General features: G+C 43.9%; 3 protein-coding genes and 1 pseudogene across 4 annotated transcripts in view; 2 read left to right on the top strand and 2 right to left on the bottom strand.

The window, feature by feature from the left end:
• LOC111969993 (immunoglobulin superfamily member 21-like) overlaps positions 1 to 3,623 on the top strand; it is a 270,568-nt gene extending 266,945 nt beyond the window's left edge. For both annotated transcript variants that reach the window (XM_023996456.2, XM_023996455.2), the window contains exons 9-10: positions 858 to 896; positions 2,262 to 3,623. In XM_023996456.2, coding sequence (XP_023852224.1) covers positions 858 to 896; positions 2,262 to 2,344 — 122 coding nt within the window. In that variant the 3' untranslated portion in view covers positions 2,345 to 3,623. The remainder of the gene's footprint in view (positions 1 to 857; positions 897 to 2,261) is intronic.
• Positions 3,624 to 8,945: 5,322 nt separating this feature from the next.
• On the top strand, positions 8,946 to 12,611 carry LOC111969992 (kelch domain-containing protein 7A). The gene is made up of 2 exons (XM_023996454.2): positions 8,946 to 9,178; positions 9,277 to 12,611. The coding sequence occupies exons 1-2, from the start codon at positions 9,066 to 9,068 to the stop codon at positions 11,534 to 11,536; spliced, it is 2,373 nt and encodes a 790-aa protein (XP_023852222.2). The 5' UTR covers positions 8,946 to 9,065; the 3' UTR covers positions 11,537 to 12,611.
• A 960-nt stretch (positions 12,612 to 13,571) lies between these two features.
• On the bottom strand, positions 13,572 to 17,035 carry LOC139028434 (cilia- and flagella-associated protein 107-like; annotated as a pseudogene).
• Positions 17,036 to 17,221: 186 nt separating this feature from the next.
• aadacl4 (arylacetamide deacetylase-like 4) lies at positions 17,222 to 24,840 on the bottom strand. The gene is made up of 4 exons (XM_023996453.2): positions 24,604 to 24,840; positions 20,680 to 20,905; positions 18,231 to 18,294; positions 17,222 to 18,109 (listed from the first exon to the last, which is right to left on the bottom strand). The coding sequence occupies exons 1-4, from the start codon at positions 24,778 to 24,780 to the stop codon at positions 17,320 to 17,322; spliced, it is 1,257 nt and encodes a 418-aa protein (XP_023852221.1). The 5' UTR covers positions 24,781 to 24,840; the 3' UTR covers positions 17,222 to 17,319.
• Positions 24,841 to 25,610: the final 770 nt, after the last annotated feature.

The raw sequence follows: 25,610 nt of genomic DNA, 5'->3' as shown, positions 1-25,610 counted from the left end.
ATATCTTTTCACAGTATACTCTATATATGAAATCCTACAGTCGTAGAAACATGTTCAATTGGAGCGAATGTATAGAATCCTAAATCGGTTTTAGGATGTTTTTAACATAAATCTTCCAATTAATGTCCTCCAAGCCGGGAATTCCTTTGTCTTTCAGAAAATTGATGGAAGCGCAGCAGGTCTCACAGTGATACCGGCGCCATGGTCAGTCCGCATGCGTCAATTCTCCAGCTCCCAGCTCTTGGAGAGACTTACTGCAATCTCTCTCATCTACACCCCCCCGCCAAACTTCAACAGTAGAAAGCATCAGAAAAGGTTCTAAAGACTGATTGACAATCAGTGGAAGCTTAGGAAGTGCAACATACCCATTTCCACTGTACTTGGATAAGGAATGATTGAAAACTACAACCTCATGATTCCCACTTCCTGTTGATTTTTCCTAGTTTTGCTGCCATATGAGTTCTGTTATACTCACAGAGCATCATTCAAACAGTTTTAGAAACTTCAGATGTGTTCTACGAAATCTACTAATAATGCATTATCCTAGAATCTGGGCCTGAGTAGCAATCGCCGTTTACTCTGGCAACTCTCTCTCGCCCTCTCTCTCTCTCTCTCGCTCAATTCAATTCAATTCAAAGGGCATTATTGGCATGGGAAACATATGTTTACATTGCCAAAGCAAGTGACATAGATAATAAACAAAAGTAAAATAAACAATGAAAAATGAACAGTAAACATTACACTCTCAAYGTTTTTAGTGGAATAGTATCATATTATGGCTGTACAGTGTTAAAGCAATATCTCTCTCTCTCTTTCTGTTTACCCTCTCTCTGTTTTCCCTTCATCTCTTTCAACAGAAAATCCTGCCATGATGAAAAACACTCAGAATCCGAACAGTAAGTATGGCACCTATGAAGACCACTCACAGAGAAAGTTTATATTGTAGTCTTTTAAAGAGCATTTCTCCTTTTTTGTTTGTTTGAATGTTGTTTTTCTCACACATTTTTGAAGATGTATTTGAATACATTTGAAATGACAAGCATGCAATCTGTATCCAAAATGGGACAGTAACAAATGACTAGCTACTAGCTACTTCTTGGTTAGGGTTTGATGGATAGACAAACTGACGACAGGTGAACACATGTCTGTCATTCTATCATCAACACAATTCCTCCAAAAAGATAAGAACAATTGAACCAGAAATCTCTCCCCCTACGTTCAGATACAATACTCCTTCAGTCACTATCCACTTTTATACATTTGTGAGAACTGTGAGATTAGGGTTGTTTCATCCTCACTGTGGGGCCTCATTTGCAGCGCATCCAATTATCATATGTTAAGATGAGGGATTGTCAAAAAAAGCGCAGAGGGATATGAGGGTTCTCTTTCTCAGTCTCTCTCTCTCTCTGCTGCTTTGCTTGCCATATCTTACGGATGTAAATTTGAATATGCAAATGATCCGGCAGGAGCAGGTTTGCCACAGCAAGGACAGAATCAGGTCAGCGTGGAAGGTACCGATCGCAGAGCGAGGCGCAGATATGCCTCGCATGCAAGTCAAATCGGTGTAGAACATGGCCCCGAGAGATCGCCGCACACGTGTCTGATCGCTCAGTGGCTGATCTGCCAACTCCTCCCTCTGTGTGTGTGGGAAGTCCACCTTATCTGTCAGTCAGCACAGAGGCCACTGCAGAGAACAGCAACAAACCACATACCTTTTAAGGGCCACCATCCATCTCTGTCAGAGTTTCAACCCTCTCGCTGTCCTAACAAATGTTTTAGAATATTGATGATAATGGAAATTAACTGAGGTATAGAGACGCATGGGAAGTGGGGCAGTGGCCCGTAGTAGTTGTTTATTGCAATCCTACTTAAACAAGCGGAAAGCGGAAGACTATTACAATTGTAGTTCTAGAAGGAATATCATGTTTAGCATCATTAACATCAGTGGAGAATGTGGTTAAGTTGACATAAAAGCAGAGAGCCAGGATTTCCAATTGCCCTTGATTTGAAAGGCTTTACCGGGACATAATATCTGACCAGATCTGCTCTGGCAGTACATGATTTGGTTGCATTCATTTTTATTACGTAGAAAGGAAATTATGACCTGACCAAGAACTAACTGACCAATCAGTGTTTTTATTTAGATTAAAGTCTGTTTTGTCTTCTTTAAAAAAAAACTTTTTTGTGTGTGTGTGTCTCGTGACTGGCAATTATAAATAGGGATTGTATCTGACTCTTCTCTCTTTTTCTGGCCCTTGCAGATGGAGCCCCTCGCATGGATGTAGTCGGACTAATATGGATGGTGCTGTCCCTGGCCCTCACAGTGACTGTGGAACTGACGTGAACCCTCCCAGCCAACACACACTCTGTACACACACACACAACACACAGTAGACCCACAGAGACACACACACACAAACAATCCCAAGCCTTTCCAACACACATACACACACACCACATACACATACCACAAGCCCAAACACCACAACACCACAAACAGACACACATACAACCACACCACACAGTCCTGCAAGCCTTTTCCAGTCATCCAACCGGCCCTCCATGCATCAGTCMTTCAGGAACCAGTGCCACCACCCGATGGCCCTCCACTCTGTTTTTGTAATGAAATAATAACCAAGATTATAATATAAAGAAAACAGCATAACGTACTGAACATGAGAATAACCACCTCCAGTATACCCCTTCCCCCGACCACACCTTCTTTTTGTTTCTTGTCACACCTCTGCCTGTTGATCAATAAAATTAGTTGTTAAAAAAGGAAAATAAAAAGCATTTGGGTTTGTTTTGATATGTTCAAATGTTGCAAGTGTGAAGAGAGACACTGAACCGACCAGTGTGGGAGGGCCAACCAGTTGTCCCATTCACTGGGCTGTGTTGTACCCAGTCTTTAAGCTACACATAAACAACTGGGAACAAATGTGAACGCTCAATGAGCACATTCTTTTTTATCACTATACAGGTATTTCTTTTCTTGGATGGCTTGGAATGTACAAGAGGACTAAACGAGAAAATGGAAAATCTCCTTTTTGAGTGTATTTTGTGTACATCTGTGTAAATATTGAAGATAATCAAAGAGGTTTTATGGGTTCAGGTTAGGATTGGTTGGTGAAGAGTTGGGAGGGTTTGCAGCAYCTCACAGCCTTTGTTTGTATTTTCTCATCCTTTATCGCTGTTTCAAGAGATAATCCTATAGGCTGTCAGGACAGAACAGTTTACAGCCTTCTGATTCCATTCATTCAGTCTCTACATCTGTGTGACAAGTTTGAAAATGAGGACAGAAAAAACAATGCAAATATCCTACATTATGTCTGCCGTTTTGGATTTGTAGTGCATGTGACGTTTGACCATTCTTTCTCCTTTTCGTGTTTTGCAGTGGTCAACACTGCATCTCATTGTCACTGGCCTGTAAATCCAGTTATTTACTTGTTACATACTTAAGTGACATTGCATTATGTACAATATGTAACTCTTCCCACCGACATCTCCTAGTAGGATCATGTTAGCCACCATTTCAGGAAGATGCTCACCTGAAGCAGAGTGCTAACAGGGTTGTTGCATTTGTTTCATATCACCTGTATTAAAATGGAGAGATTATCAAATAATCTGGCTTGACTTTACTTCTACAACCTCAGGGTGTTTTAAATTACATATAGTAAACTGCCTTACTCTCTTTACTATGGAAGATAGATAGGCCTACCTGTCACGCCCTGACCTTAGAGAGCCTTTTTATTTCTGGTTAGGTCAGGGTGTGATTTGGGTGGGCATTCTAGTTTGTCTATTTCTTTGTTGGCCGGGTATGGTTCCCAATCAGAGGCAGCTGTCTATCGTTGTNGGTGGGCATTCTAGTTTGTCTATTTCTTTGTTGGCCGGGTATGGTTCCCAATCAGAGGCAGCTGTCTATCGTTGTCTCTGATTGGGGATCATACTTAGGCAGCCCTTTTTCCCACCTTCAGTTGTGGGATCTTGRTTGTGTGTAGTTGCTTTCTGCARTGCARKTAGCMTTARGTTCYTTTTMMWWTTTMMTMMTTTTTSGMMMRKWTTWWAATAAAAMWAWAATSTACGCCTACCACGCTGCARCTTGGTCTCCTTCTAACAATGGACGTAACAGAAGATCCCACCACCAAAGGACCAAGCAGCGTGGCCAGGAGGAGCAGGGATCCTGGGCCCGGGAGAAAAGTGAGTGGAGGACATCATGGACTTGAGAGGAGGTTATGGCAGGGGACAAGACCCTGCCATGGAAGCAGGCGGAGGCAGCGGAGGCAGCGAAGGAGGACCAACGGCGACTCCGAAGTTCACAACCACGAAGGCAGCCCGAGAGGCAGCCCCGAAAAACAATTTGAGGGGAGCACACGGGTTGGTCGGCGGAGCCGAGGGGCGAGTTTGAGAGCGAAGAAGAGTATTGTGAGATGGTTGAGGGGAGTGATGAAGTAGAGTGGATTGTTTGGTGTCTGGAGCAAGACAGTCGCAGTGAAGAGCGTGGGACCAGTCAGGCACCATGTTTTGCGGAGATACGCAATGTGTCTCCAGTGCGCCCGGTACGTTCTGTGCCAACACCCCGCACTTGCCGGGCTAAAGTGAGCATCCAGCCAGGACGCGTTGTGCCAGCTCTACGCTCCAGACCTCCAGTGCGCCTCCACGGCCCAGTATATCCTGCGCCGGCCATACGTACTGTGTCTCCAGTGCGCCTCCACAGTCCAGTACGTCCTGTGCCTTCTCCCTGCACTCGCCCTGAGGTGCGTGTCATCAGCCCGATGCCACCTGTACCGGTTCCACGCATCAGGCTTCCAGTTTGCCTCCACAGTCCAGAGCGTCCGGCGACAGTCCCCGGTCCGGAGCTTCCGGCGACAGTCCCCGGTCCGGAGCTTCCGGCGACAGTCCCCGGTCCGGAGCTTCCGGCGACATTCCACGGTCCGGAGCCTCCGGCGACGATCCACGGTCCGGAGTCCCCTGCGACGATCCACGGTCCGGTTCCTCCGGCGACAATCCACGGTCGGGTTCCACGGAAGCGGAGGGATCAGCAAGCGGATCGGGGTCTACGCCCCGAACCGGCGCTGCCACTGAGGCTAGATGCCCACCCGGAGCCTCCCTCATAGTGTCAGGTTTTGCGGCCGGAGTCCGCACCTTTGGAGGGGGGTACTGTCACGCCCTGACCTTAGAGAGCCTTTATATTTCTCTATTTGTTTAGGTCAGGGTGTGATTTGGGTGGGCATTCTAGTTTGTCTATTTCTTTGTTGGCCGGGTATGGTTCCCAATCAGAGGCAGCTGTCTATGTTGAAAAAATAGAGACATAAAAAGGATCTCTAAGGTCAGGGTGTGACAGTACCCCCTCAAAGGTGCGGACTCCGGCCGCAAAACCTATAGTTGGAGGCTCTGGGTGGCATCTATCCGCGGGCGGGGCTCAGGTGCGGGACGCAGACCCCCTCCACCGCTGGCTCACCCCACTTTGGTGGCACCTCTGGTGCGGGGACCCTCGCCACGACCCGGACTGGGGACCCTCGTTGCGGGCCCGGACTGGGCCCTCACTGCGGGCCCCGGACTGGGCCCCTCGCTGAAGACTTCGGACTGGAGGCCGTCGCTGGAGGCTCCGGCTGGAGACCGTCTCTGGAGGCTCCGGGCTGGAGACAGTCTCTGGAGGCTCCGGGCTGGAGACCGTCTCTGGAGGCTTCGGGTGAGACGTCTCTGGAGGCTCCGGACTGGAGACCGTCTCTGGAGTGGAGAAACACACAGGAGGCCTGGCTCTGGGAGCAGGCAGAGGACTCACCAGGCTGGGAGACATACAGGAGGCTTCTTCCTTGGCCGAGGCACCAGATACACTGGGCCGTGGAGAAAATGGAGGCGCACTGGCGGTCTCGAGCGCAAAGCTGGCACAACCCGTTCTGGCTGGATGCCCACTTCGACCCGGGAAATGCGGGACGCTGGCACCGAGCACACGGCCTGTGAATGCTCAACCGAGACACAGTAAGCATCACCCCATAGCACGGGCATGACCAGTCACATGCTCGCCACGGTAAAGCACGGGGAGTTGGCTCAGGTCTCCAACCTGACTCAGCCACACTCCCCGTGTGCCACCCCCCACCAAAAAATTATTTGGGGGCTGCCTCTCGGGCTTCCTTGCCAGCCTTGTTCCCTCATAACGCTGCTGCTCCGCTTAGCTGCTCCAGTTCCTCCGTTGGACGGCGATACTCCCCAGCCTGCCTCCAGGGTCCCTTACCATCCAGGATCTCCTCCCATGTCCAGGAGTCCTCTCTACTACGCTGCTTGGTCCTTTGGTGGTGGAAGTTCTGTCATGGCTGTCGACAAAAGAGGACCAAGGTGCAGCGTGGTAAGCGTACATTTTCTCTTTATTGATAAAAATGACGCCGAACAAAACAACAAACACTAACAAAAACTAACCGTGAAGCTACAGGCTATGTGCCCTAAACAAAAGTCAACTTCCCACAAAGACAGGTGGGAAACAAGGCTACCCAAGTATGGTTCCCAATCAGAGACAACGATAGACAGCTGTCCCTGATTGAGAACCATACCCGGCCAAAACATAGAAATAGAAAATCATAGAAAACAAAACATAGAATGCCCACCCCAACTCACGCCCTGACCAAACCAAAATAGAGACATAAAAAGGATCTCTAAGGTCAGGGCGTGACAGAAGGCCATCCATGATAAAAGAGACAGTAGACCAAATTAAAGCACACCACATTGAATTATGAAAACTGTTTGACATCCTAGCTCTATAGTATGTATTTGTGCTGTGTTCACATTATTTGAAAGGCATGCATATCTGATTGCCAATGTAATCATGTTTGTGAAGTATGCAATAATAGTTTTCCATGAGTACATCATAGTGCTTTTTCAAAGGGGCTCAGACCAAATGAAAAAAATATAGAATATGGTAAATATATTTGCTTGAATTACATTAACACATCAATTGCTTTGTTTGTTCATACTTCAGTGCTAAACTTGTAATCAGAATTACCTTAAGGTTATTTCGTCCTCTGCTAGCCATGTAGCCACAGCGTTCACTTCCCCATAGCCTCCCTTTCATGATCTTAATCTATTACACAATCCACCCATCCTCCAAGAATAACGCTTGCAGTAGTATGGTTCACCTCAAATAGTTACGGCTGTTTAAACTGTTTACATTTCCCATTTCCTGTCCATATGATATCACAGGAGGGGAAGAGGTGAAAGTGTCTCCGCACAACACTGCACATGCTGGCAATCATTTTGTTCTGCAGTGCTCCTGAATGGTACACCTGAGACAGCGGAGGCACAGAAGAGAAGGAGCTGCCTTTGTGGCACACCAGTGAATTATTCACGACTAACCGTGCCTGCTGAATCCAGATCCCTTTACGGGCCTCTGGAAGCTATGCTATCAGATGGCCAAATAGTGTCTATGTCACAGAGGACACTGTTCAAATGGCTACCTGAGTGACACGTCTCCCTGAGTGTCACTGCATCGTTGCTGGACCAGCTCTTTGTTGTGACCCTGGCCTCAGTCAAGCGTTATCGGCAACACAAATTCAAATTTGACAGCTCAACTGCAGTGATTGAGCGAAAGGACTCCAGCGCGACAGAGATGTATGTGTGTATGCCCATTCAGTCTATAAATATGGATGATATTGTCAGAGTCATACAGTCAAACACTCCTTTTTGGCATTGAGGCTCAGACGGTTGTCTGACTGCATCCCTCTTACATGATACAATACGTGTTCATCGGAGTGTGATAGAAATGACAACATCATTAATACTTTAACACAGTCATTTCGTTCTAAACTAAAAGTCTGTGCTTAAATTACCAATGTATGGTTACACATTATTTGGATAGTCCGAATTTTCCATATGTAGATGCTCTACAGATTGTCATACTATCAACAAACTATCRGTTGATAAGCAACTGTTTGCTAAGGTTACGGTTAGGGTTAGGTTTAGAATAAAGGTTAGGGTTAGGGTAAATTTTAGGGTTAGGATAAGGGTTAGTAGATAGTTATTTGAAATGTTATTGATACTCTGTAGATCATCTACACTCTTAGAAAAAAGTGTTCCAAAAGGGTTCTTCAGCTGTCCCCATAGGAGAACCCTGTATGGTTCCAGGGAGAAACCTTTTTGGTTCCAGGTAGAACKATTTTTGGTTCCATGTAGAACCTTCTMTAGAAAGGGTTCTACATGGAACCCAGAAGTGTTCTACCTGGAACCAAAAGTGTTCTACCTGCAACCAAAAAGTGTTCTTTGAAGAGATATCCTGTGGGGAGAGCCCTTTTAGGTTCTAGAAAGCACCTTTTTTTCTAAGAGTGTACAGATGGACTATCCAAATAAAGTTTTACCAAATGTATAGTTACATTTTATGTGAACACCACCCCTGGTCTCTTTTCCCTCTGTAGCTGAGCCAAAACCAATGTGTTGTATAGTGTGTGTTGCATAGTGAGAGACATTTGCTATTGGGTTTTGCCTGTGCAAACAACTGTATCCTGGTAATTATGGCCTCAAATGCCTCCAATCAGCCTTTCGCACGCCTTAGTCAAACCCTGTTCTCAGCAGATAGCAACCTGCCATGTGTTTAACTGGAGAGGGAGTGTGATATGTCAATAGAGACATATGATCCAGGCCACTCCTACACATAATGCAAACATTAGGTTAAACAGCACAAATAGTCTGAATCCATGTTTAACCTTGTGGTGATATACAGTAGTTTCCAAGTTGTTAAAACACTTAAATACTTACTCAGTAAACAACATCATAAACTCATCTTGTGTTGAGTCAAAAAATATCCCAGTATGAATATGTTATTTTCTACATAGTGAAGGACAGAGCAAACATGATCACCTGCTGCAAGTAGAATGTGACCGCTGCCCCACCCCTCCAGTGAGGGATGCAAATAGTGTTGCTGCAGGTATCAGTTTACATGTTGTCCAGAGAGAGAAGAGAGAACAGACACAGTCATCAGATCTCTGCAGCACGCAGGGTGCCGGCTACCATTGGCTAAGATGCACTGAAAATAAATACCCAGACAAAAAGGTTGTTAAACTTGGCAACTCGTCCGTTTAGATATGCCCTTAGCAGACCTGCTGGGTGTCCAGTTTGACATGCACCTGCTGGGGAGGCTGACGTGTTCCATGGCCGCTGTGCTTCTCATCTCCTGGGTTTACAGATTCTACAGGATGTCATACWGGATGTCATAAGGTGAATGCACCAATTTGTAAGTCGCTCTGGATAAGAGCGTCTGCTAAATGACTTAAATGTAAAATGTTAAATGTACAGCTCCAGGGGTACAGCAGCTAAACCCCAGCTCTGTGTGAGGCCTCCTTCAGACGGGCCCACTGAAGCACCCAATGGAATCTGTCGGAACTGCAAGATGGAACTGCGGCCTCAAAGCACAGCCAAACATGACTCCAGCAACAATGGGGACAAACAGCCTGGCCACTCACAGATTAGCCCTGTGAGGGATGACCTGACACCTGACAACACCAATACAGGGACAGGGGAAGGAGAATTGCCCCAGACTAAAGATATTTGCCGGCTCGCAAACACTGAAGAAATGGTTACGCCGCAGGATGGATCAAATGTAGAAGACAACAGCTTGGAGTTGGAGGGAGAATTCCCTGTGTTTGTTGAGGAGGCTGAGATAGATATCCCCATGTTTGTTGAAGAGGCTGAGATTAAGATCAGAAATTGTACATTTGGATCCACCTTGAAACTCCCTTATCCGAAAAACAGTGGTCTGGCCAGCCCATCGGGCCGTCTGTCCCCTTGCTTTCTGCAGAGGCTGGAGGGCAGTGTGGGTGTGGGCAGGGAACTGAGGCAAGACCTGGGGCTGCATGGGGCCTACTCCACCTTCCTCTCAAAAGCAGAGATCACAGTGGAGGATGCCAACCTCGTGATGGAGGGACCTGGGAAGCAGAGCGTTGTGCGAGGAAAGATTTATYAATACTACGTGGAATCTTCCTCGCACTCCATCACAGACTCCATATTAGGTCTGTTTGAGGGGAATTCACTGGACTCACAGTCGGTGGAGTTTGGAAGATGTGGCAGCAGCCTCACTGAGCCTCCCTTGTCCCTGAGCCCCATCATAAGTGAACTGGTTCAGAGGCCGTTCTCCCCAGTTAGTTCAGAGCCCACATCTCCCAATAAGRGAGCACTCATACGCAAGGACAGCTACCTCACAGCATCTGAAAATTCAGAGCTCCAGATCCCCCCTCTGACACCCAGAGCCTCAACCCCACTGAGGCCCCACTCTCGGGCCTCTTCATCAGGGGATCCCAGCCCTGTCAGCCCACTCAGTCCTACCACAGACACCAGGCACCCCAGTGCATGGGAGGAGCACAGCCTAGAAACCATAGCTGGGGCCAAATGTATAAATCTGCCTCCAGAAATCATGGGCAGCTCAGAGTTGGAGATCTTTAAGGCCAAGGTTGATTTGGGCAACTGCGTGGAGGTGGAGCTGTCTAAGAAGCATGGGCAGGCCCCTCTGCAGCAGTCAGCTCTTAGAGTGATGTCTGACAACTACCTCCAGATCCGCAGGGACCCAGGTCTGTATGGGAGGCTGAGAGCAGGCGATCAGGATGAGATCCAGAAACAGCGTATGAGAGGAAGGCAGTTCCTAATGGCAGGCAACATGGGCCCTCAGGACTGGGTGGGGAGTAGTCCTCAAGGGACAAAAAGGGAGCAGGGAGTCACCAACATACCATGTAGTGGTCTCTACTATTATGATGATTATAAAGACAGCTGGCACCCACTGTGTCCCATCCCTCAGGAAGTCATCTCCAAAGGCTGTGCCATGTGCACTATGGACAACTACTTATTTGTAGCAGTGGGGGGCTGCCAGCAGGGCGCAGATAGAGAGATGAAGCCTTCCAAGAGAGTGTTCTGCTACAACCCCGTAACATCAATTTGGAAAGAGATCAGTCCTATGAACGAGTTCAGGCGCCACTGCAAACTGGTAGCCCTGCAGGGCTACATCTATGCAATCGGAGGGGAGTGTCTGTCTACCGTAGAGCGCTATGACCCCCGCTCTGACAGATGGACTTTTGTGGCCCCACTGCCCAATGATACATTTGCTGTGGCCCATCATGTCACAGTGTGCAACGGGGAGCTCTTTGTTCTAGGGGGAACACTGAGATACACACTGTTGCGCTACAACCCAAATATCAACGTGTGGAGGAAAAGCTCAATAACGGGCAGCAAAGAGAGGACCACCGAGATAGTGGGAGTGAGGAACTTCCTGTATCGCTTTGATGTCAGCCCGCAGCTAGGCATCAGTGTGTACCGCTACCACACTGTGGCACGACTATGGTACGAGTGCTGCACCAAACGCCTTGACCAATGCCTCGCCTTCCAGTGTGTCGCCTTGGACGACACCATCTACTGCATGAGCCACCAGTTCACCATGAGCTTCCTGGCTGATGAGATCTCTCCAAGATTTGTATCGGATGATTTGAGTGTCCTCTCTGGAGCCAAGGGCATCCTTTTCCCGTTTTTCCTCTCACTTCCTGATACGAAGGCTCACCAGACCAGTGTGTAACCAGGAATGCTTCTCCTCAGCACAGACAAGGACAGAGCAGTGAGGGACTATCTAATTTACTTGTGCACCAAGGCCATTTTTCAGAGCTGAGTGTATCCTACTGAGAAGCACAGCTGTCTTAATCAGAGGCAATGAAAGTAAAATATTAACATCATTAATGGTAATTCGATTACGGCTTGTTTAGATTTATTTAGGGTACACTGCCATAGAAATTCTATGTATTGTGAAGGTGTTTTGTTCTTTTCATTTTTCTCCTGCCTTGCACTACATTACTCCTAAATCATGCAAGATGTGCACTTTCTCCCCTGTAATAATTCATAAAAAAATCTTAAGTTAATTCACTCTAGCCATAATGCTTTGGAGCAGTGGGGTAATATAGTAATAATCCATCACAGTTGGTTACTATATAGGGAACAAATATTACTCACACAGAGGACTGGACTCAATACAATTATCCACATGTGATCTATAAATYTGACATGATGTAAAAGATTGTGACTTACAGCATAATGTATGTGAGCTTCAATAAACAAAAGTAATTGCTAATTTTGAATCTCTTCCAAGATTGGAGCATAGTATACGCCTGATTTCTGCTGTTGTTTTCAACATTGTTGATATAAGGATAGCACTGAACCATGTTGAGTAATTCATGTACCAAAATAACGAATGGCTGTAATGAAAGTACAAATATGTATCCTTACATTTGTACAGTATTAATCAACAGAAGAAAGAAATATGCAGATTTCATTGAAGGTTACTTATCTAAGCAGTCATACAACTCTGTTGAAAAAAAAAAACTGAAAGCATTTTGTGCAACAATGTGCTAGCTATTATGTCATGTGGTTAAACATTATTAAAATTACATTGATTTTCCTTCCAAACAGTGACAGATTTCCAATGATAAGTCATCAACAATCTAACAAACAGAGCTCTGCTGTGTGATGTGTCGTTTCTGACAGCAGACTTCATCAATGCATTTGTAGGAGGATAGATGTGACTGTTAATGGATGTGTTGCGTAATTACATAGACAATATACATATTTGAATTAAAAGTATAATTCTTTGTTCATTTAAATCAAGCTGTTTGTTCTTACAAAGAGCAATCACAGACTGCGAACAACAGTATGTGATACAGCACCCTCGTCTGGGATTTCAGTTTGTGACATGCCGCTATAGCGCCATCATGTGGTTTGGTCTATATATATATATATATATATATATATATATATATATATGTGTACACTGTATATATAGACTGTAAATATAGACTCTGTGTCTGAATAACTAAACATGAAAGTGCAAAGGAGTAATTTGCACTGTGTGTAGCATAACCAATAACACATAACCTACCCGTCTTCTGACTCACACAAAATCAGCAGTGCACTTAAGGATTAAGATGAGTAACAGAGAGGCAGGCAAGGGGCTTCAGCTGCACTGGCTGAGGCAGCAGCAGAAGAGAGACGCAGATGGTTGACCATCAAACATAAGCATCTTTGATTCCTCCTAATTAAACASTTTGATTCCCTGTAATTAAACACCTAATGGAATGGTCCCCTCAGAGTTCCCCTTACATGACTCATGGCTCCTGATTTGAATGAATACCCAGGTCAGCTCTGACATCAACACTTTCTTTGATTTCAAAGTACCTAGGGTAGGGCACTACTAACAGCCCTTTGAGTAGCAAATATTAGATAGGTGTGAAGAAAAATAATTTACATGTGATTATCCTAAATTATCAGATGATTTGCGGACTCTCCATCCCTCCCTCTCCTGCACGCACGCACGCACGCACACACACACACACACACACACACACACACACACACACACACACACACACAGAGGAAGAGAGAGCCTAGACTTTAAGAGATTATAATGAGACTCCTGTTTAATTTTTACGTCTTTTGATTTCCCAAATGTTCTGCTCCATTAAATTTTTCATGTCTCAGACTAATAAAAAATGTAATCCTCAAACAGCACCACATTGAGTACGGCCCCTGAGTATCTAAACAGCTTGTGAGCCTGAGCTCTGTGTCTACACCCAAGAGAGGGGAGGGAAGAGGCTGGCGGAGACTGAGTTGTCTTGGACCTGTCTACAGGACTGTTGTTTCATTTCCAGGTCCTTGTTGTTCAGATTGGCAGGATGGAGCTTGCTGGAAAGGTCACGTGGCACACTGGCTAAGCGGGGCTGGCAGAATGCACTTAGTGGGTGCCTCTGGTACGCTGTCCTGTACAGACTTAGCGTTGAGAAGGGGGGCTGCTGCTGGTCCAGGCAGGCCTGTCTAGACTCCACCAGGCCAAAGTTAGTTGGAGGTGGGACGGAGAAGGAAGGGAAGGAGAGAGAGCTCAGCTGTTACAGTGATGCAGTCATTAGTTACAGTATATCTGTGACATATTTGGAATAATCAAAGGCCATTTATTCTGCCTAAACTTTAACTGTGGAAAACTGCTTCTTTTTTTTCTTGACTTATTTTATTTACTTGACAACAGTTTGTAATTACAGCTGACAAGATTGGATAACGGTGGTGGTCAGACTTCTCTGACATCCTCTCCAGCCTGTCTGGATGCCAGGAGCACAATGTGGGCAGGGTGGAGGAGCCCTGGCGCCTGTACATCTCATCATAGAGGGTGACCAGGTAATGGGAGGGCAGCGTGCCGTGGTGGGAGAGAAGCAGCTTGGCAGCAAGGCCCTGGAACACACCACAACACACTATTATTCTGGTCATCATGGCTTTAAAACAATGAAAAGAGGGCACACTGTTTCTTTGATTGATTAGCTCATTATCTCGGGGGATGCGAATGGTCTAGGTTTGGATTTTGTTCTAACAGACTTTTAGACCCAACTTCACTAGCTTTTTGCTAATGCTAATAACATCATGATCCTGCTGTGTAAGGCTGACCTCAGCTTTCCACAGCACCATTCGGCTCACGATGACGTCTGCCCCCTCTGTGGCTGGTAGTCTGCACAGTTGGTGCTGTTGGCTGTCTTACACTCTCGAGTGAACTGTCTTGGACAGACAAGGTAAATAGACAGGAAGATGAGGAGGAGAGGGAGAGAGGAGGATGAGAAGAAGAGGGAATGCTCAGCCACTTAAGCTTGAGCCCAGCATGAGCTCAGCAAAACTCACACTTCACCATCGATCCATGCTGTTGTACAGTATTTCTAAAGTTATCCCTCTAGTCAGATCCTGAAGCAGCAGCCCATGGCCCTGCTTGGCGTCAATGCAATTAGATTGACTCTCACGTTTCTCACACTGGGAGTCTGTGCTGATGTAGATAGCTTAAATGAAGCCCTCTAATCATTTTTGTATAGATTTGCAAACCAACTGAGAAGCAGCAGAACCCTTGGAAACCAGCCATTGAACTAGTTTGTTGAAGATCTTTGGCTACCGAAAGCAGGAGATACAGCACATTCTCACATTCAGTGCAGGTTTTTCTTGGGAGAATCTCATTTGGATAAAAAGGAAAGGCTGCTGTGCCCACACTTTGCTGTAATTAAAACTCTTGATAATGACTGTTGATGACTCTTGCCAAATGTTGCATTATTTGATGAATTATCAACATTCATCACAGGCAATGCATAATACCAACAGCAATTCATTGAAATTAGCTGAACATCCCCAAATAAACTTTGACTATAGTAGTAGTTTATTTTAAAAGGGACCATTTGCAATTTTTAAACAAATTTCAAACTGCGAATGTATGCAACAGAGTTATCTAAGCATAACTAATTTTAATCGGGAGTCCTAAATTAAGTTAACTAAATACATAAYCACATCACTCACTAGTAGTATAGTGGGTTATTTAAGTGAGAAATACCCAAGAAGCTGGGGTTTGGAGGATAATTGGCATGGGTGTTGTTAAGCCCTAGACGAAGTGCCGATATATCCTCCAAACACCGGCTTCAAGGGCATTATCACTTTTATACAACGGGTTACCAACCAACATATTCAAATAATGATTGACATATTTTCATTAAAAACGTTATTCTGATTAATTTATTTTTATTACACAAGATTTAGTCCCGACACAAATCTAGGGTTGCTACCCAAGCCGGCTCGTCGTTCGTTCTATCGGTTCTGTTGCTAGAGACGCGACCCAGTCGTTCAGTCTTTTTGTTCTATATCTATGGACGCGACCCAGTTGTTCGTTGTTAATGTTCCATTGCCATACATGGCTATACTGTCTGTTCTTATCCCTTGCTTGCTAGCTAGCCAACTACGGCTAATTTACAGTCACGTCAAAAAGTGCAGCCAGAATAACAGCAAAGTAGCTACATTTGCAAATGTTTAAGATGTTTTCTAGTAACATTTATTTGGATAGATCCATAACAATGAGCTAACGAGGTGTGATTTCGCCTGGCATAGAAAATATGCTGACTCGTCAGGACACTGTTGTTCAGAGATAGACAAAAACACAGCTAACACAATCACTTCAAACTGAAGCTGGAAAGACTGCAAACTGGCTGCACTTCGTATTGCTTGAGCTTTTTTCAATTCATGATTTCAAGTGCCTGAAAAACACTGCCTGCCAGCCTGTCTCGCCCCGACTCCGGACAGGTTCATTGCTATGGGACAGCTGGATATCAAATTTGAATATTGAAACAATGTTGCAAATGTCGGAGAGACAGACAGCAAGGTTTATTCAAATCTCCGCTGTTGAAAACTAAATGTTAGTCTAAAAGAAATGTGAGATAATATCTAGATGTTTTTTTATAGTGGATATCAAGTTTATAAATTGCTTGGCTAAACTGATGAGACAGTGGATTGTGCACGTCATAGATTTAGCCTGTGGTAATTTGTGGAATAGCAACCGTCTGGAATGCGGTTTTAACCAATRAGCATTCAGGATTAGACCCACCTGCATAAAACAGATTAAAACAAATACAGGAAACATAAAACATCAAATAGAACAAATAATACCATATATACAGGACACTTGAAACTTGAGTGCAATAAGAATTTGTCATTGTGTGCTGATTGATCCACACTTTGACCTCTATGGAGGAGGATCTAAGTCACTAGTGCTTAAGGTAGTGGGGAGGGAATTCCATTTCCTAATGCCTAGGGTGGAGAATGCTGACTCCCCAAAGTGTTTTGTCTTCTTTGAGGCATGACAGTCTCCTCTGAAAATATAATATATTATAAACCCTACCTGCAGTTTCTCTTCCACCCAGTTTCCAATTAGAACTTTGTTTGCATACCTCTGCTCTATTCTCCAGCCAGGTTGGGTCCATTTTTCTGTTTGCCCATACTGTATATGGTACTGAACATGGTGTGTCACATACAGCTGATCATGAGCTGGTTTGGTCCTAATATCAGAGCATAGTTAAATCAAACAGAACGAATGATGGTGCATTCCTCCAGATCTTATTGTGACATAGGCACCAGACAGGAAGAGGAAGCTCTGTTGCTATGGATACAGCAAACATTCTGTGACTGACAGACAGAATACTGGAGCAGTAGCGGAGGCAAATAGGAGGCACAGGACCTGCATCATAATAAGACTTGCACGCAAGACTTTAGAATGGTTCTGTATTATAAAATGTCAGAGAATTATGCAGCAGTTAGTCTATAGCTCATACATGCTATATGTCTTAATTTAAATATTTTTTTATATTATTATATTTTCTGTAGAAATGAAAACGAATGCCTTAATTGATTAAAATAAGAGTAAAACACGTAGTAAGCTGTGTAGGTGTTTATTTGCTTTCCCTTACTGTAAACAGAACAAAGTCACTTGCTAGGAACATGAAAGAGAGATCAAACTTCAACATCCATTTCTCAAAGTGTTTTTACATAGCTTACAATACTATTTATAGCTTGTGTTGCAGACGGGAAGGTTAGCCAGCCCTTTTTGAAAAAATCCACAAGTCCATGGAAGCCGTCTGGAACATGATGCCATGTGACGTCCAGTCCCAGGTCCAACAGCCTCTTCCTGTACAGGATCCCATCATCCCTCAGCACGTCGTACTCACAGGTCAGGATAAAGGCCGGTGGGGTCAGACGGATAACAGCATCCTCCGCTAGGAGCGGCGAGACCTCCGGATCCAAACCGTCTTTGATTTTGTGGTACACCTCTCCGTTGTAGTCTAAGGCTGAGTGTACCTGCTGGAGTTCGCCCCGCACCTTGCACTCAGGAGGGAGGTGTTCTGGGGAGAGCCACTCCTTGAAGGCTAGCCTCATCTCAGCAGGGATGTGGTTCCCCTCCAGCAGGTCCTGGCACACTGACGTGTCCCCGTTGAGATACTGCAGGAAGTAGAATGCCACCCGGCCACGGAACAATATGGGCACAGCATGATTCTGCTGGTACGAGGGCAGGTTGAAATCTGCCATCTGCAGAGCTGGGTAAATGAGGACCTGGGCACAGGGAGACAGCAGATGTCCATCTTTTCTCTTGGCCAGACGTTGGCATAGTGCAGCTGCCAGGTTTCCCCCAGCACTATCACCCCCGACTGCCACTCTGCCTGGGTCCACCCCGAACTCTGCCTCTGCCACAGACAGGAAGTGGCACGTTGCAGCATCACAGTCATCCAGCTGAGTGGGGTACCGATGTTCAGGGGCAAGCCGATATCTAAAAGGCATGAGGGTAGAGAAAGGAACAACATGTCAAGTCTGACAGCTTCACAGTCCCTTTCACTGCATTAATCTGCTTTGGAATCACATGAGGCAGTGAGTCAGAAAGTAAAAGTTACCCAACAGAAATCACAGTGGTTTCAGCCTCCTTGGCAATGTGCCTGCAGATGTCATCTGCAGTATCTAATCACGAGAAACAGAAAATTAGTTTTAGACTTAGTAAACAGAGGATGAACATTTTGCAAGACAAGCAATACTCCCAATCGGTAAGCCACGCCCACCTTTCGGGAAAACAACCTGTGGTTACCTAGGTTACCCCATTTGCTCACAGCAAAAAAAAATCAAACACAATTTTCTTGTTGTCTGCTTGTTTTAGTCAATTGCAAAACTACAGTTAAGAAAAGTACATGTCTAAAGATTACTTTTCAATATTGCCTGCTCCCAAGCTCTCACTACATCGCAGAAAGAAAAAAAAACTTTTAATGATGGTGCTAGCAGCCACGTGAGTGAGTGCTAGCTACCAACCAGAAAATTAAGGTAGCCAAGACCAACACAAATAAACGGACTATACAGCTACAAGTAGTGAATAGAGTTACAAACAGACTAGACCAAACAAGTTAAATGTCTTACATGTGATTAAATATTTGACACATACTTAGCTACAGTGCATTAGGAAAGTATTCAGACCCTTTGACTTGTTCCACATTTTGTTACGTTACAGCCTAAATAGTTTTTCCCCCCGCATCAATCTACACACAATACACCAGAACAAAGCAAAAACGTTTTATTTTAGCAAATTTATAAAAAATAAAAAAATATTATATTACATTTATATAAGTATTCAGACCCTTTACTAAATACTTTGTTGAAGCACCTTTGGTAGTGATTACAGCCACGAGTCTTCTCGGTTATGACGCTACAAGCTTGGCACACCTGTATATGGGGAGTTTCTCCTATTCTTCTCTGCAGATCCTCTCAAGCTCTGTCAGGTTGGATGGGGAGCGTCGCTGCACAGCTATTTTCAGGTTTCTCCAAAGATGTTCGATTGGGTTCAAGTCCGGGCACTGGTTGGACCACTCAAGGACATTCAGACTTGTCACGAAGCCACCCCTGTGTTGTCTTGGCTGTGTGCTTAGGGTCGTTGTCCTGTTGGAAGGTGAACTTTCACCCCAGTCTGAGATCCTGAGCGCTCTAGAGCAGGTTTTCATCAGGTCTCTCTCTGTACTTTGCTCCGTTCATCTTTCCCTCGATCCTGACTCGTCTCCCAGTCCCTGCCTCTGAAAAACATCCCCACAGCATGATGCTTCCACCACCATGCTTCACCGTAGGGATGGTGCCAGGTTTCCTCCGGGCATGACACTTGGCATCCAGGCCAAAGAGTTCAATCTTGGTTTCATCAGACAAGAGAATCTTGTTTCATGGTCTGAGTCCTTTGGGTGCTTTTTGGCAAACTCCAAGCGGGCTGTCATGTGCCTTTTATGGAGGAGTGGCTTCCGTCTGGCCACTCCGCCATAAAGACCTGATTGGTGGAGCGCTGCAGAGATGGTTGTCCTTCTGGATGGTTCTCCCATCTCCACAGAGGAACTCTGGAACACTGTCAGAGTGACCATTGGGTTCTTTGTCACCTTCTTGACCAAAGCTCTTCTCCCCAGATTGCTTAGTTTGGCCGAGCGACCAGCTCTAGGAAGAGTCTAAATGGTTCCAAACTTCTTCCATTTAAGAATGATGGAGTCCACTGTGTTCTTGGGGACCTTCAATGCTGTAGACATTTTGCAGTACCCTTCCCCAGATCTGTGCCTCAACACAATCCTMTCTCGGAGCTCTACGGACAATTCCTTCGACCTCATGGCTTGGTTTTTGCTCTGACATGCACTGTCAACTGTGGGACCTTTATATAGACAGGTGTGTGCCTTTCCAAATCATGTCCAATCAATTGAATTTACCACAGGTGGACTCCAATTAAGTTGAAGAAACATCTCAAGGATGACCAATGGAAACAGAATGCACCTGAGTTCAATTTTGAGTCTCATAGCAAAGCATCTGAATACTTATGTAAATAAGTTATTTCTGTTTTTTATTTTAATACATTTGCAAATATTCCTAAAAACTTGTTTCGCTTCATCATTATGGAGTATTGTGTGTAGATTGATGAGGATTTAAAAAAATCAATTTTAGAATAAGGCTGTGACGTAACAAAATGTGGAAAAAGTCAAGGGGTCTGAATAATTTCCAAATGCATTGTACAAATAGCCTACTTGGACACCGGCTCCCCACAATTTCCCACAACACAGGGCTCTTCTCACAGGCTTTACTTCCGTATGTGGGAGAAGAGAACCGTATGTTGGGATTTTTGACCCAATTACATGTAAATTGCATAACACCGCAGCTTTTCGTCATCTTTTGTTACAGTATTTCTTTATAACAAAAAATCAACAATGAAGTTGGCTCTTTTACACTGGGGTCAATGGGAAATAATGTGTGGGCGTGGTCGAGGGGAATTCCTTATTATTACGTGAATATCGACTCGGAGTATGTCATCTAGACATTATTTTTGTCTTATCATATTACCCAAACAGCCCAACACCCATCCTCCTCCATGGAAATACACCAGGCCCCTCCTCAGGCCCAGTGAGCCAGTCGTGGGCTCATACACTCTGACTGGCACCTCAGAGAAGGTCAGGTCTTTCACACGTAGGCCTGGGGGAACTGGTCTTATATGGACCAGGAACCGTCTTCTAAACCACCTGGTGAACCTGACCTGATGACACAGACCCAGACGGTCCAGGATACGGCCCTGAAAAGACAGAGAAGGGGGGGGGCATATCTTATTAAAGGACTAACACATTGTATGCAGCTTTATTCAGGTGGCTTAGCCTATAGCCTATCTTAGAAATAAGGTCAACACGAACCATTGTGAGCTGGAATATTTTTCAATTTCAACAATATAGCTTTTCTTGTTGCTTGCATATTATGCTACAATGAATACAACAGCTCAGTTAATTTTAAGGAGCCTCTTCACACTTACTAAAGGTTGTAGAAATACGGTCTGCGACTCAAATGTAAACTTGGATACTTGCTAAGTCTCGACCACTACCCCCAGAGGTTGCGCACAACACTCATCCGACAGTTGCCCACCTTGATGTAGTGCAGTGTATACAGAATTGTCTCGATGAGACAACACTCCTACTGTATACACAGTACTTTTTCCTAATATTTGAGACTTATTTTGAGTTTTTACCTGAAATTGCAGTAACAGCCTGTTACTTTCTGAAATAGTGACAGTAGCTGCCGGCTGCACTGAGCCACGTAAAACTATGGAAGCCCATCCCCAATATATATATAACRGTGTTGGATCATACAAATAGGATATGTTTTTTCATTTGTAACATTGTGTGGTGATTTCAGAGGTGGTACCACAGGTCCCAGAGTAGTGGGGGGAATTGTTTTAATGGGTCACAGATTTTTTTCTGATCTGGTAGTAGGCTAACTTAACCAACTTCGGACCATAGTTGTAGAGTATGACATAGTCATAAATGAGCTGTAAAATTATACTTTTTAAAGTTTTATATGGGCTATGATGGGACCAGATCATTTTTCTAATCAGGTCATACAGTAAAAAAAAATCCTGGCTCTAGGGAGGATGAAAACATGAAAACCTTTTTCACAGACAGAGACAACAAATGTGATTGGAAAAAAACTAACAGGGCTGAGCTTGCRMTATGCAAGGTTGCATTGTGTAGGCCTTTGCATCTGTAACTAAAAAGATAGTCAGACAGCATATCATCACTATTGTGTTGATTGATTAATTCCAGTCAATACTTTGGTATTAAAAAGGCCTAGGTAGCATAGCCAACCGAAGTGTGAATATAAACAAAATTACATTTACATTTTCTCAGAACACAAATAAATGGGCCTATTTTAGGCTATAAATACATAGTTTAGGCTATAAAAAGATGACGTTACATTTCCCCTGGCCAGGTCCAGATGGGATCAGAGCGCATAGGCTTCTCTAGGCTACCTGCGGCTGTGGTTGTTATCAGTAGGCTATTGCTGATCAGACTGAAGCACAGACTAATTGTGCATGTTGACAAATCATGCGGCATGATATGTCAACATTTATATGGCTTCCATATAAAACAGCTCTTCACAGTGAATTCACTTATACCCACGTTTTCTGTTGCAAATGGATTTCACCACGTAAGGATTTGCATGATGTTGATAAAAATGAAGCCTGGTTTACGTTTAGATTACATTTTAGTAATTTTGTTGTAACGTTGTATGGTAGGTTTGCTGTACTTTTACATTCTTATGAGGGTTAATTGTTTATTTTTGATAGGTTAACGGTACTGAAGACATCCATTATAGCAGTTCTGTGCTTTTGTCTTGAAGCTAAAGTGTAGCCTACAGACAACAAAATAAACCCTGTAATTGTCTGCACATACATGCTTGTGAATTGTTGCATTATTCAAGAGTGTAATATGGTTTGGTTGCATTATTCAATAGTGTAATATGTTATAAAAGAAAAGTTTCTGTCAATGTTGAATTGTGCTTACTGGCTAGTGGCTACTATGATATTTGCGGTCAATTTGAGTTGAGGACTAAGAATGTCTGTTGCCAGCCACAATGAAAGGTAAGGCAAGCATGTAATGTGAATTGAAAAGTAGAATTCTCTTTCGCCACCCCGCTCCTCAGACTCGCCTTCATATCTCATAGTGGGAATAGGGCCACAATGACACCATGACACAGTTAAGGTTTTACCAGTAGGTGGACTTTGTATTGACTCCAATAAAGTGGCAAGGAGGAGGAGGAGCTCTGTGGACCATTTGTGTCCTGAAGTAATTTAGCCATTCATTGTAGCTATTGGCGCTCTGTAGAGTTGCTATGAGAATATGAAGGTCGAGAACTGTTGTGAAACATCACAGCACAGTGAAAAAAATATAGGGCAGCTAGAGATAGATGGGAGGGGTTGAGAGTAGCTGAAGGATGGGACTAAAAACAAACAAAAGATAACTAATGTATATTGTGTCTGTATTATTGTTGTCCATTAGTTTACTCCAATTTGGGTAGAGGTGGTAGGGTTAGGGGGAAATAATAAAGAACAAAAATATATTTGAAATATATATATATATACTGAACAAAAATATAAACACAACATGCAGCAATTTCAAAGAAGATAACTGAGTTACAGTTCATAGAAGGAGATCAGTCAATTTAAATAAACAAATTAAGCCCTAATTTATGGATTTCACATGACTGGTCAGGGGCACAGCCATGGGTGGGCCTGGGAGGGCATAGGCCCACCCACTTGGGAGCCAGGTCCACCCACTGGGGAGACTGGCCCAGCCAATCAGAATGAGTTATTCCCCACAAAAGGGCTTCATTACATACATAAATAGTCCTGAGCACCCCCACCCCCCGATATATGATCCCGCAGGTGAAGAAGCCGTGGAGGTCTTGGGCTGGCATGGTTACTCGTGGTCTGCAGTTATGAGGCTGGTTGGATGTACTGCCAAATGTTCTAAACCGACYTTGGAGGTGGCTTATTCAATTGTCTGGAAACAGCTCTGTTGGACATTCCTGCAGTCAGCATGCCAATTGCACGCTCCTTCAAAACTTGAAAAATCTTTGTCATTGTGTTGTGTGACAAAACTGCACATTTTAGAGTAGCCTTACTGTCCTCAGCACAAGGTGCACCTGTATAATGATCATGCTGTTTAATCAGCTTCTTGATATGCCACACCTGTCAGGTGGATGGATTATCTTGGCAAAGGAGAAATGCTCACTAACAGGGATGTAAACAAATTTCTGCACAATTTGAGATAAATATGGAACATTTCTGGGATCTTATATTTCAGCTCATGAAAAATGGGACAAAGACTTTATATGTTGCGTTTATATTTTTGTTCAGTATATATACATATTTACCCCAAAAATATATGGGGGATTGGAAATGATGGAGACAATTACATTGATACAAGCCACAATCTATTTGCAATATTGAAGCTGATCTACCCACTTAGAAAATGACATAACAATAATAATACAAATTAAGTCAGATTTAATCAACAATTACAATAGTCTGTTTAGAAAGGGTTAAAACGATGTTTGAGTGAACCTGAATCCCAAAAAATATATTGTGCAGTCGCTTCCGAACACGGTAGACTCCTCCTCCTCACCACTCCAAGCTAGTACTGTGAAACTCTGCTGGTATGTCCTTACCCAAACAATGGAACGCCTGAATGACTTTGGCTTTTCATCATTTATTCAGACCTGTTCTCTTATCTACACACTTGACGCTTTATCAGTGTTTAGATTACAGAGAAAGTACAAGCATCTTTTAAAAGAGCAGAGTCCTCTTTTAGTATTCAAGTACAAGCATGTTTTTCTTTTCACCAAAGAGTAAGAATAATTAATTATTTCTACAGACTTGAACATGATTTGACTTGCATAAAACATAAAATAATAAGCAATAACAATTCCATAGATACTCACCACAATTGATATGCCAACAAACAAGCCATGAACTACATGCAGTTTCCCTCGATTTGCAACCCCTTGAGGAATMTCTGAATTCATCATCTCAGAGTACATTAGACCAATTACCAGAAGGAAGAAGGCTGCAATCACTGCAGCAAAGCCAATTATTAAAATTGCAGTGCTGATGTCCATGGTGCTGTAGTGCGATCCCAAGTAGGCTACAGTAGAAGTAAGTCATTAAGTGTGAATATGTTATCCAGCTGCTTGGGTTTCCTTGCCCCTCCTACAACTTTGTGTAAACACCCTGCTCTGACCTTGTTCTATCTAGTTGACTTTGAGTGCCAGTGACAAAGGAACATTCATCATTTTATTCAAGGTATTTTATGGACTAAAGCAATTACACATTAAACACATATTTCACAATTAGATATTTTTATGAATATAGATTTGCATGAATACAATAGTAATAATTCATTTTAAATGTCCTTTTAAATCAATCATATCATTTATTGTGAAGCAGAGGACACTGGTATCTGAACTTTTAATGTTAATCTGTAGATGGCAGTGATGCCTAGTGATAGCAGACCATGTTCTCCGTCAGATAAGGTCTCTAGTCTAGACACATTTGTAAACAAATTGCATGGTATTTCGAATTGAAACCGTATAATGTGGTGTTGTTCACAAAACAATTTATGTTCATTATAATTCAGAATGAAATCTCTGAAAATACTTTGGTGTCATATTTCAATGCATTATGATTTGTAGCTCTGTGAAATGTGCACGAAAATGACAGCAACTGGAGCTGTTTTCTAGGGCTAGTCAACCTTTTAGCCGTCCCAGAGAGTCTCTCAGCCTTTTTTCTGAGAAGCTGAGCCCAGCACAAAGCCGCCATTGTCAAGCTGCTCTCTTAAACCCATCCCAGTTTCTGAAAAAGCCCTCCATTCATCAGCTATACCCAGCAAAAATCACAGGGCCTGGCCCAAAAATCACAGACTGGAATCTTGTCTGCAGCCCATGAATTT

Source organism: Salvelinus sp. IW2-2015, linkage group LG11 (genome assembly GCF_002910315.2).
Source record: "Salvelinus sp. IW2-2015 linkage group LG11, ASM291031v2, whole genome shotgun sequence".
Classification (NCBI taxonomy): Eukaryota; Metazoa; Chordata; class Actinopteri; order Salmoniformes; family Salmonidae; genus Salvelinus; species Salvelinus sp. IW2-2015.
The sequence above is the reverse complement of the archived record's forward strand: the minus strand, read 5'-3'. Positions and strand labels throughout refer to the sequence as shown.